Here is a 13,112-nt window from a genome sequence, read left to right on the forward strand (position 1 = left end):
CTATAGAAGACAGTTATTGAAAACCTTGCCGATTAAGCTAACTTAACTGTTTAATATTTTTACTAATGGCCCATCCAAGAGCAGGCTCCAGCCTCTGTAAAGTCTCTTGGGTCCTAAACTGAGGGGCACAGCAGCTTTTTAAAGGCAAAAAAAAAAAATCCACAAAGACCATAATTTACATCAAAGTTGCACGAGGACCGGAGTAACCTTGAAATGTTCGCTGCTGGTAGAGCATAGTAATTATCTTGGCTAGAACATGACTTAGATCTTCTTTGGTTATTTTCGTTTGCTTTAATTATTTTGGTTAATACATCTGGACCATGGTCAAGGGCATGGAAGTCTCCAGTGTGCTGCCAAGGTAGATGTGACTTTTCAGAGGAGCAAGGCTGGGGGGCTGAAAACTGGCTAAGCAAACACAAAATGGAGTCGTTTCACGTTTTCACAGCGCTAGGAAATACACTGAGCAACTCCACCTTATTTTCAGGCTGACGTGTTGGGTTCTAGCTTGGGAGTTCAGTCCAGAACAATGGTGACATGTAGTTTTTAACATGTACACCTAGCTCATTCCAGGAACTCTTAGCCACCCTCTGGTAATACAGAACCATGAGTTTCAGGGATTTTAAGAGTCCTCTGTGTGTAGTTTACAGAACATTGCACCTCCAAAGGTTCTGAAGCAGCTCTCGTATGAATTAATGGATGTAAAACAGGACATGGTGTCAAATGTTTTTAATCCCAGAACTGAGGAGAGGAGTGTGATGGAGGCAGGCAGAGCTCTGTGAGTTTCAGGCTAGCCTGATCTACATAGCAAGTTTCAAGCCGACCAAGGTTGTACAATGAGACCTTGTGGAAGGAGAAACTATAGGAGGGGGTGGGGAGAAGAAAGGAGGTGAGGATAAAAAAGGGCCAAAGCAGAAGCAGCAGCCACCACCACCACAGCTCCAGAAGCCCCAACAGGTTGGGCTGGGAATATGCTATGTAAGCACCTGGAAGGCTGAGACAGGAGGATTGCTGCAAGTTCCAGGTCAGCAAACTTCATGGTGAGTTCCAAGCCATCCTAAACTATGAAGTGGGACATTGGGGAAAAGAAGTATATGTAATTGTAGTTGTATGTAATTATAGTTACATTTATATGTATATAATTATATACGTAAATATAGATATGGTTCATCACTTTCAGTTTGGGTTCTGCAAGATAAGTCCTTATAATCACTTGCAGATTCAGGAGAAGATGACTTCTGATCCAGGGTGTGGCACTGTGGTCATCTTGGATAACTGCCCAAGAATGATGCACAGAAAGATAAACATTGTGGAGATCACGTAGCTAAGGACTGTGTGTGTGTGTGTGTGTGTGTGTGTGTGTGTGTGTGTGTGTGTGTGATTGTAGAGTATGTTCCAGGAAGAGCAAATTGTCAGAACATTTTCTACCTGAGACTGCCTCTCCTGCCCTCCCTCTCAAGGCTCTGTAAGCCAGTGTGTGGCCTCTTCCCTGCATTCTCACAGCTTCCCCGATTGTCATAGTACTTCACTTTACCATGGCTTAAAATAGTTAAGCGAGAAAGTTATAACAACTCAGTTTAACTGTGAGGGCAGGAGGGGGGAAGAGAAGAGGGGAAGAGAGGAGAGGAGAGGGGAGGGAAAGGGAAGAAAGGGAAGAGGAGAGGGACTTGTAATCAGACTGGCCTTGAACTCACTCTAGTGGTGGTGGTAGTAGTAGTAGTAGTAGTAGTAGTAGTAATAGTAGGAGTAGTCAAAGACAAGTTGAATTTCTGATCCTCCTGAGGCTAACATTCTATCAATACAGGATTCTAGTAAGTGCTATTATGTGGTTCTTAAGATGCTGGGAATCAAATCCAGAGTTTCATAAACACTGGGCAAGCATTGTACCAACTATGTCATCCACCCAAGAGTTTCTAGATATCTAAACACTTGGGGAAAGGAGGCCTCTAGGAAGGAGGGAGGAGGACACACCCCAACTCCACAGCGACAGAATCTTCTGTCTTGGGAGCACTTCCAGACCTTGCCTTACATAACTCCCCATCTAGCTGTTTATACGTATTTGTTAAAATATGCTTTTATAATAAGCTGGTGAACAAAAGCATTTCCTTGAGTTCTGTGAGCTGTGTGGCAAATGAGTAAAACCCATCGTACAGCAGGGGAGTGGGTCAGACACTCTGGGAAAAACAACCTGGGGCTTCCTGTTGGTCCAGGAAGGCTCAAACAGATCTGCAGGGTGGCCTTCTTACCTGTGGGACCTGCCAGCACAGGTAAGAACTCAGTAGAATGAAAGAACATTTGGCCCATATCCCCTGCAAATACAACTGGTTGGTGGCGAAGAGACATGACAAGGGTTCACAGGAGTCTTCTGTGTTGGTTGTGGAGAATATCGTAAAAATGACAGGTCCCTGTCTCATCCCACCCCCATGACACAACTTTCAGACCTTCTCTGCCCAGTTTTAGGGTTAACACTTGAGGCCAGGTCATGGAATGGACAGCAGGTGATCCGGTCTATGTAATTAGATGGGCTGGGCTGGGCTGTCTCCTGCTGTGTTGGTGAGGATTCCGACCTTTCCCTCCAACCTGTGTGCAGGTGCACAGGCAATCGAAACCACGTGTTCTTTATTTCTCCTATAGCTCTTTCCTCAGTCATCAAAATTCTTCCCTGGTTATGCCATCGCTTTGACCTTGAGCACAAAACCTGATCTCATGCTGTCTTCTGAGCCGCCTAGGAGCTGGCCCCAGTTTCTTCCTTCTTACCTTTCACCAGGGTCCGGTTGTCAAGGCAACGCTTTGCCGGGAGCTCATCCTTCCGATCAAATGCCATCTGCGTCCTGCGATGCCACCTTGCTGATGCCCAGGGGTTGGGAATGCAAACCAGAACGGTTCTTTATTATTTTCTAGCTTTGCCTTCTAGGGTCTCGGCAGAGGCATCTTCCGGTCTAGTATAGCACCATGACAGTTAAGACTGCTTCCTGAGAGATCCGAATCCAGCCATCAGTCTCACCTGCCCGGGTGATCTGATGCAGCCATATGTTAATGGATCTGGGGGAACAAGAGCTCAAGCACATTTTGCAGGCTTGTTTTTCTTTTCTTTTCCTCTTTGGTTTTTAATTAAAGCTTCCAAAAGAGGACAGAGGATCAGTGGGAGGGCATGCCTAGCTCTAAGATTTAACACACACTCAGGTGGGAGTGGGAACAGAAGCAGAGAGGCAGAAAGATCATGATGGCCTTGCTCTGAAGATGCCTGAGACCCTTCTGAAGGGCTCAGAGAACCCATGTAATTCTGATCTTTCTCTTTCAGAGAAGCCCGACTCGGCCCATTTAGTCTGATAAATAGTTTATTGTAGTTAACTCCTCCTCTCTGACACTTGGGCTTCATCCCAACTCCCTTGCGCCAGATCTCCATCCCTAACGAAACGCGGAGAAGAACCGCGGGGCTCAGGAAAAGCTGCCGAGGGGCGGGGCGTTGGGCGTGGTTTTCAGGGGCGTGTCCGGGTGGGCGTGGTCTGGGAAATTCCCCGGCTAGGGCGGGAGCGGGCGCTGCGGTCAGCTGAGCGGCGCCTGGCGGGTCGCGAGGCCGCGCGTCACCGTCCAGCTGCCCGGTCGCCGCCCCCTGGCCGGTCCCTGGCGGGCGTCGGCATCCAGAGCTTTGGGACAAGATGCCAACGAAGCAGTGACCTGAGAGGAGCGGATCTCTGTGGCCGGTGAGGAGCCGGGCCGGGGGTGGCGGGGATGGCTGAGCGCAGCTCTCCCCAGCGGACTCTCCCCAGCGACGTTCTCGCTGTCGCCGGCTCTGGGAGCCTGCCGCGGGAAGGGTGACGAAGCTGGGCGGCCCTCCTGTAGGACGGCTGTCCGGGGAAGGCTTCCGAGAGCCAAGTAGACCCTGACCTGGTGTAACAGGGCGGCGGGGGTGGGGGTGGGGAGTGTCTGCCACCCCCATAGGACACCCCTCTTTCACCAGGATAGTATAACACAGGCTTGACTGGCCGCAGGTGACTTCCATTTGAAGTCACTGAGGTGGTTTGAAGGTGATGTCCCAGGTTGAGAGTGATTAAGCAAGCAGTCGGTTCATTTTAAGGAGGAAGTGGTTAAGGTGCTGTCGCAAGGAATGAAGGTACTCTGAATGAGGTCGCCCAGGAACAGTGAACAATTAGACCCCTTGCCAAAGTGACAGGCTTACAGAAGAGTACATAAACTGTCGTGTCTGTCTGGGAAACTGTGCTATATCCATGCATGTGTATACACTCATGAGAGGGGGCGTGGGTCAGAGAGACAGACAGACAGAGAGAGACAGAGAGAGACAGAGACAGAAACGGAGGGGGGAGCAGATGTGAGATAATGAGAATGAATTTAATAAAGCTGAGAAGTTTAAAGGAATAGTTTTTAACCACAGGCAATGTGTAAATTGGTGGCAGTAAACAGGCCTCGGAGGAAAACTGAAACCCAGCCCCTGATCTGGCCTGCACTGTCAGGACTCTTGTGTGGGAATGTATACCTGAAGTATTTAAGGTTGAAATGGAAAATCTTGTGGAGAACCTCAAGAAGATGACATAAGGCGGTATTGGGTCACTTGGGTAAATCCAAAGCTGCCCTTTTACCCAAAGCAGCCACTTTGCTCTTTGACCTAGGGAGAGAAGTTAGGAGCCAGGTGCCCTAGGGCTGATAATGGGGGAGAACTGGACTGAGCAGAGGCCACTGCCAGAGGCGGCTTGGATTTGATTGGGCCAGGGAAGGTTCATTGTGGATTGTGTGCGTAGTTAATCTGTATACGCTGAGCCGGTTTGAGCAGTACTTTATGTAGTGTGCAACATCATGAAAGGAGCTACAGCTTTACAACTGGCCTATAAATTATGTAGTGTGCGTAGTGGGTTGGGGGAGGAGGGAGGGAGGGAGGGAGGGAGACTATATTTTGTGAGCCTGAAATAAGCTTGAAAAGAATTGGTTATTGCCTTCCCCTAGTTGGTTATTATTGAACTCCCTCATTTAAGTAGCACATAGTTGTCTGGGCACGAAATATACCTACTAATCCCCAAATCTGCTTTCCTGAAGTTTTGTTATAGAGACTTAGGATGTTGATGAAGTCTTTGGATTTTTCCGGAACATCAAAATCCAAAAGAAAAGAAATTAAGCCCTTTACATTCATTTTATTATATTTCTTATTTCTGTGTGTTTGTGTGAGAGAGTGTTCCTGCATGCATGTACATGTCATGGTGTTCCGTGTCATGGTTCCTGTGGACTTCGGGGGACAGTCTGTGAGAGATCCATGGATCCAATTCATGGCACCGAGAGATGGCCCACAGAGAGGTGGCCCCACTGAGCCATCTCTCTGACCTGTAAAATCTTTTTGTTTTGATTTGATCTTGAGAATGGGTCTCACTATGTCTACCTGGCTGGTCTGAAACTCATTTCATAGACTGAGCCGGCCTCGAACTCACAGAGATCTAATTTGTTTCGGCCCCTCAAGAGCTGAGGTCAAGGGTGTGTACCAGCATGCCTTCCAAAATCTTTTCTTGTCCTTAATTAAATTATTAAATCTTTTCTTGCTTCCACTTTGGCATGGGTATGATAAAAAAGACAACTGAATATAGATATATCCAGATCCTTTGCAGTGGTAGAGGAAAAACAGTTCTGATTTTAAAAATAAGTTTGAAAAGTTGCCTTCAAGAATCTGGACGTGAGCGCAAGGCCCTGGGTTCGGTCCCCAGCTCCGAAAAAAAGAACCAAAAAAAAAAAAAAAAGAATCTGGACGTGAATGTCATAGAACTGCAGAAAACCCGTAACTATTGTAACCCGTGTGGTTTGTACTTGCCCAGCAGAGAGCATTTTACAGGTGTTAGATGTCATTAGCTGTGTTCTGTGTCATTCCGTCACTTAACCCAGAGACTGCTATGTGCTAGTAGAGAAAATAGATGGTGTAAGACTGGCAGTAATTGCTAGGAGGGCTGAGGCGCCGGAAATACAAATGGTTCTTAGGTGCTTGAAAGCGCTGCTTCTCTACAAAACGTCATCTCTTTGAGCTGGAGGTTGAAATTGCCCCGTGGACGTGTGCCAGAGCAAATGAGAGCCAGCCAGTGCCCAGACAGAGGGCACCAGAGAGGCAAGGACGCAGGGGTGAAGAAGGCATGGGACCATGAGCCCATTGATGTGGTGTTTGTGGCTTCGTGACAGGAGGTGACATTGATGTGTGTGGATAAGTAAGCCCAGAACCTTCAACAGCAGTGGGGTCGAAATGGAAAGAGAGGAAGGATGTTAAAAGGCACTCAAGGACCTGGCGATTTTTTTCTTGTATGTATCCCAGTACTGGGGACAGAGCGGTAGACAAAATAGCGGGGAGTTGAACATTGCCAATCATAAGCCAAATAAAAGCCCAAGCTTTGGTCTCTAAGGATAGAGGGGGGGGTGGGAGCGTTTTTGAAGGTAAAAGTGACTGGACTTGATGATTGCTTTAGATTTGGGAGAAGGAGGAATGGAAAGAAGGAAGCCTTACTCCCATGTTCCTGCCTTCAAGACTGGGTTAAGTCTGTATTTCCCAAGTATTCGTAAGGCACGGAATAGCCTTACTAATAGCCTTCCTAGTAAGCAACACTGAGACTTCTTTGACTCCTGCAGTAAGACGAGTATGTCTCCCACCTTTCTTTTCTAAACGGACGGATAATGCATTTAGTCAATCTGGTCACAGAATCTACCCAACCTCCCTTTAATTACAGTTATATGTTTCTTCTGTCAGTATGGGTGTGAATGTAGCCATATCATGACTCCTGTGAGAAGAAGGGCTCGGGACAGCTTGTAAGAGTCAACTCTGTCCTTCTGACGTGTGGCTCTTGGGGATCAGACTGAGGTGATCAGGTTTGACATCCCGTGCCTTTACCTGCAGTCATCTTCCTAACCCCCTTCAGTCCCTTTTGTGAATGGAAACTACAGTTTACCATAGCCAGCTATTTGGTTCTCTTTAGGAAACAGGTTTTCGTTGCTTAAAACTTATGTATGGGGGCAGAAGGGACAGCTCAATGTAAAAGAACACTTTCTGTTCTTCCAGAGGACCTGAGTTCTGTTCCTAGTACCTACTTCAGGCAGCCCCAGATCCAAGGAATCCAATTCCTCTGGTACCTGAGGGTACCTGCATTTACAGTCACACACCCAGTGGGAACACACATGCCTTCACATAAATACTAAAAATAAATATTAAAAAGGAAAAACAATTAATTTATCTATGGAGGGATTGAACCTGATAATACTTCATCCATAAATCTGAAAATTCATTTACACCATGGAAAAAGGACCTAGCTCATTTTGCATCCAGTGTCCAGTGGCCGGAAGTTGGCATAAGGCAGATGATGCTAGGCACACGGCCTTCTGGCTGTCAGAGCCATGCTATAGTGGAAGAGACAGCACCTGCTTGGGGAGGGGGAGGGCGGGACTTAGCTCGTGTGTCCCATCACTCGAGCATCTAAGCCCACTGTGTGCAACCATGTGTCAGGGAAACTACACAGACGCTCTTATACTGAATAAGAAGTTAGAGTAGATTAAGGCCAACTCAGGAATGAGCTTATGCCCATGTCTAAAGGTCAGGTCATTACTCTAATTACTTGACCTCCAAGTAAAGAATACTGGTGTATGGGGTTGGGGATTTGGCTCAGTGGTAGAGCGCTTGCCTAGGAAGCGCAAGGTCCTGGGTTCGGTCCCCAGCCCCGAAAAAAAGAAAAAAGAAAAGAAAGAATAGAAAAAAGAAAAAAGAAAAGAAAGAATACCGGTGTACTTGGCTAGGGACTTGGGGCACAGATCTAGGGAAGAAAAGGTGGAGATTCCACTTCTGGTTTTCTACCTTGCAAGTTCCCTGTCTGTCTTCTTTCTTGTTAGTGAAATCTTGACAAATCCTGTGTTAGGTGTCTTCTGTTTGTTTACCCTAAACCTGGGTGAGCTATGCTACCCAGGCCAGCCTTGAACTTCTCACAACCCTAGCTTTCCTACCTACCTAGAGCTGGGATTATATATAGGCTTCACCATGTCTGTCTGCCTGTCTGACTCTCTCTGTCTCTGTCTCTCTCTGTCTCTCTCTCTGTCTCTGTCTCTCTCTCTCTCTCTCTCTCTCACTCTCTCACACACACACACACACACACACACACACACACACACACACACATATACATATGGTAGTGCATGTACCCATCAATCGATGGATGGATGGATGGATGGATGGATGGATGGATGGATGGATAGATCAGTCTAGATATTTCATATGTGCACCATAATATAGTGATACCTTTGCTACCTTTGAAGTACTCAAAAATCCTGAACCATCCTTTGAGACTTCTGCTGTTACGAGAAGCTGCTTGTAGTCAAATGGTGGTCGTATTTGAATACTCACGTTTGCTGTATGTGCTGACTTCTAATTCACCATGACATCTGAATTATGGAGTTAATTTTCCTAACACCGTTTGACAACAGTGCAACTAGGTGAGTCTGTATTGGTGAGAATGATCAGTGTAAAGGCCAGCTGGCTTGGGGGTGGGGGTGGGGAATCCGGAGCAAGCCGGTGTTGAAGGGAGGGACTTCGATCTTTCTAAAAAGTTAAGCATATGTTTCAGAGTCATTGAACTGAGAACCATAAGGAACATTATCTACCGGTGAGTCAGTAAATTGCCTTTGGAGGTCAGGAGCCTCCCAAGGCCACACGCTTGGCTGTTGGTGCGACTGATTCTTCCGCTGTCTCAACTAGCACTGGTTTTGTTTTGTTTTGAGTGTCCTTGTAAAATCTGAGCAGCATGCACCGGGTATAGCAGTATTACTGGAACTACTAGGACCACGGCCAGCATTACCGTGTTTGCCTCCCTAGGCTTAGGGAAGGTGCAGACCAAGGTCAAGGGGCAGTGACCGCCAAGCAGGCTTCAGAAAGGTCTTCTCCCTCCCCATTCTTTTGCCCCTTCCTCCTTCTCGGCTCTGTTCCTCCCCCTCCCTTCTTTCCTTTGCTTTCAGTAAAACCATACAGAGACAATCCGTTGTTGAACCTAAGTGTGGTGCATGCCTGTTATCCCAGCACTGAGAAGCTAAGGCAGGAGGTTTACCAGTTTGAAGCTAGCCTGAGCTACATAACTAGCCTCTGTCTCAAAAAACATAAAGATTGAGAGATATTAATTCATACATATAAGTTGGAACTAAAAACATCCTCTAAATGTCTGCTTATTACATTTTTACGTGTTAAATCTGTTGAGATGGGCATAGTGGCTTATCATGTAGTCTCAGCCAGCAGTCAGCATGTGGAGGCAGGAGGATCACCATGAGTCCAAGGACAATTGGCTCTATATAATGAATCCTAGGCCAACCTAGCTAAAGAATGAGACCTTGTCTCAAAAAGCAAATAAAAAAAAAATCAAGGTCTGGAGAGATAGCTCAGTGGTTAAGAGCACTGAATGCTCTTCCAGAGGTCCTGAGTTCAATTCCCAGCAACCACGTGGTGGCTCTCAACCATCTGTAATGGGATCTTGGTGCCCTCTTCTGGCATTCAGGCAGAACACTGTATACATAATAAATAAATCTTAAAAGAGTATGTTGGGTGTATATATGGCTCTCTACCGTGCCTGCTGGTATTCATAAGTCCCTGCGTTCTGTCCTTGGCATCCACTTCCTAACACACACAAACCTGTCAAATGTTTCTATGGCTTTTTCAGATTAAATACTTCAGGAAATGTTACTATTGCTTAAAAAAAAAAGACAAAAAATTTTTTATGAAATGTTGTCATTAGGTACAAAAATAAAATTTTAATGATTTTTTGATATGTATGCATATGCATGTCCACATATATGTAGGCATACATGTCTAGGTGCATATCAGGCATCTTCCTTGATTGCTGTCTACCTTATTTATTGGGACAGGATCTCTTCACTGAACCTGGAACTCACAAATTCCAACTAGTGTAGCTGTCATTTGCCCTCAGGGTCCCATCTCTGCCTCCCAAATGCTGAGGTTACAAGAGGTCACCATGCCTTTGTGGCTTTATATGGGTTCTGGGAATCCAAACTCCAGTCCTCATGCTCGCACAGTGGGCGCTCGATCCCCTGGACCAGCTCCTCAGCTCCTTCATTGATTTTGCAGGGGCCGGTTTTTCACCATGCAGCCCACAATGGTCTGAAACCTGCCATCCTCCTGCCTCACCCTCCTAAGGCAATGAATAAGGGTGTACATCATACTCAGCTGCAAAGAAACGAAAGTCAAAAACAAGGGCTTTACCCAGAAAGGGTATAGGGATTGCATCTTAAATCAGTTCAGTTTGGTAAAACCTATATCCATACAAGAGGCTCACAAGTGAGCATTGGCCTAGTGGGTGTTTCCCTCGGTGAAGTCACCATTTTCCTCATGTACTCCGCGGGATGCTTTCCTTCTAGCCGGCGCTTTAAGTAACACTATGATTCACCTGCAAGTTCTTCAGTCTAGAAGCAGCGCACCAGACCCTTGGTTTCTGAGAACCCGCAGAGAGCCCAGGACCGTGCCTCCTGTAGGCAAAGAAAGCAGCTCTCATTCTATGCGTCTGTTCTCTTATGTAGGCATGAAGTACGCGTGCGCAGTGGGCTGTGATGTGGTTGCGTGGCAGGAAGGGTGGTCCTCCTGTCAGAAGAGAGACTGGTTTCCTAATAGACTACAACTCAGTGGAGTCATGAAGCACCTTAATCATGAGCAGTTGGTAGTCTGAGAGCATCGCCTTCTCCCCCAATCAGAAATAAGATTGTGTGGTGGGAGGGCTGGAGAGATGGCTCAGCGGTTAAGAGCACCGACTGCTCTTCCAGAGGTCCTGAGTTCAAATCCCAGCAACCACATGGTGGCTCACAAACATCTGTAATGGGATCTGATGCCCTCTTCTGGTGTGTCTGAAGACAGCTACAGTGTACATTATATGTAATAAATAAATTTTAAAAAGTTAAAAAAGGTTGTGTAGCTCAGTGGTTGGAGCATAACATGCCTGAGGCTCTAGATTCAATTCCTATTGAGGGCAGACAAGCTCACCAACATGTGCTCACCAACACGTGCCCACCAACACGTGCCCATGGCACCAGTGGGCTCTCCGCTTCATCACAGCTGAGGGGCAAGCACCATCACATGATACCACTTGTTGCATAGATAGATTTAAAATTACCTTACAATTAATAATTAGAGATAAACTTTTAAGTTTAAAAAATAAGATTTGTGTGTTTGCACGAGTATATGCCATGTGTATACGTGTGTCTATGGAGACCAGAAGAAAACACCAAATCCCCTAGAGCTGGAGTAACAGGCAATTTTGAGCCGCCTCACATGGGTTCTGGGAGCTGAAGAGGAGCGAGTGCTTTTAAATACTGAGCCATCTTGCCAGGCCCAAGAAAAAACATTTTTTAAGTCATCTCTCTGGACTTCAGTGATTTGCCTTTGTAGGATAGGACCATTCCTGATGGGAACATCTGTCATTTTCATAAAGTGTGGAGAGTAATTATTTTTGCCTAGAATATGTGTGTAGCCAGTCACTGGAAGGATGCCTATGTTTGCCTCAGTGGTAGGTAATGGAGAAGTGGAATTGGCCTTCATTCTTATTTATGTGTTCTCATTGACATGTATATGAAATAGAGCCACATCCGTGGACGTGTTTGCGGGATGTGCAGTGGGTCTCAAGCTGCTTCAGTGTCTTGTGTGTGTGCACTGATGAATACCATATCAAAGCCTCCATAAAAGTAAAACTTCACTTGCACTTTTCGTGTATTTTAAGATGATGTCTGCACATCAGCCTTGCTGTGTGCTGCTCCTGACCTTGGGCAAGCTGCTACACCTGCTTCCTCACTGAATGGTCCAGAGTTAGCAGGGGCAAGTCTGCAAGAGTGTGTCAGCACATTCTGTGCCTAAGAATAGCCAAAAATAAACATTACCATCCATTCCTTTTCAATCAGAGATAAAATATGGAGATCTTAATAGCTTTTAATAAATATAAAATATGCAGGATTTAATAGCTTTCAGTAAGTCTAAACTATGGTTATTTTAATAGCTTTATTGGGATCTAATTTCCAAACAATGCAATTCACTCGGCATAAGGATATTTGGACTTGGGGGCTGGAGAGATGCCTCAGCGGTTAAGAGCACCGGACTACTCTTCCAGAGGTCCTGAGTTCAATTCCCAGCAACCACATGGTGGCTCACAACCATCTGTAAAAAGATCTGATGCCCTCTTCTGGTCTGTCTGAAGACAGCTACAGTGTACTTATATATAATAAATGAATAAATCTTTTTAAAAAAAAAGGATATTTGGACTTGCAGAGGATTTACTAGTGATCCTTCACCAAGACTATGATATTATCCCTCTCATTGTCTCAGCCTACACTTCCCACCTCCTTTCCAGTTCTGCCCCTTTCTTGCATGGTCTGGCAAAGCCGGGCAATGTTTACTAGATGTTTAAAGGGAACATCTTCCCAGTGCAACTGGAGGGAAAGCCAGCAACCCTGGGATTTACTACCTCTCATTCCTAGTGGAATCGTGGGCCTTTCAGAGGCCTGTGGGAGACTAGACAGCTATATTTTTAGCTTGTGGCTTTTCCGTAGGACCTGTTACCATGTCCCATCAACCTCTGAGCTGCCTGACTGAGAAGGGGGACAGCTCCTGTGAGACCCCAGGAAATGGACCCTCCAATATGGTTCACCCCAACCTGGACACATTCACTCCTGAGGAGCTGCTGCAGCAAATGAAAGAACTCCTGGTCGAGAACCACCAGCTGAAAGGTGAGCCGGACTGTCCGTCTGGACTCTCCACTCAGGAAACACAAACCCTTCTGAAGACGGCTTGTCAGTGAGGTCCATTCCCAGCCTCTTTCCCTAGAAGGAAAAACAGCACAGAAAGACTTTGGGCAGGGCTAAGGGGCTTATTTACATCTGTTTACAGGTCAGACTAAAGAGCATTCTGTTTAGGGGGTAAGAGTATAAACCAGGAAGAGAGAGCACGCCTAACATCTGCAAGGATCTAGACTGGATCCTTATCGCCATAACAAAAATAAATTATTCCGTCTCAGGAAATAGGATAATGACATTTACCCCATTTAAAAGGAAGTATAGAGGGTCCACTGTAGTTACAGAGTGTTAGGTAAAAGCATCTGACCTAGGCATGATGG

General features: G+C 46.2%; 1 protein-coding gene across 8 annotated transcripts in view; it reads left to right on the forward strand.

Moving 5' to 3' along the window:
* Positions 1 to 3,527: 3,527 nt before the first annotated feature.
* Positions 3,528 to 13,112, forward strand: part of Optn (optineurin) — a 50,902-nt gene continuing 41,317 nt past the window's right edge. For 4 of the 8 annotated variants that reach the window (XR_015640635.1, XR_015640636.1, XM_087589774.1 and 1 more), the window contains exons 1-2: positions 3,654 to 3,701; positions 12,550 to 12,726. Coding sequence is in view for 3 of the 8 variants with exons in the window: in XM_087589774.1 (XP_087445900.1) it covers positions 12,561 to 12,726 (166 nt within the window). In the remaining 5 variants the exon portion in view is untranslated. 8 annotated transcript variants of the gene reach the window in all.

This window comes from Rattus norvegicus, chromosome 17 (assembly GCF_021556685.1).
Source record: "Rattus norvegicus strain SHRSP/BbbUtx chromosome 17, alternate assembly SHRSP_T2T, whole genome shotgun sequence".
Classification (NCBI taxonomy): Eukaryota; Metazoa; Chordata; class Mammalia; order Rodentia; family Muridae; genus Rattus; species Rattus norvegicus.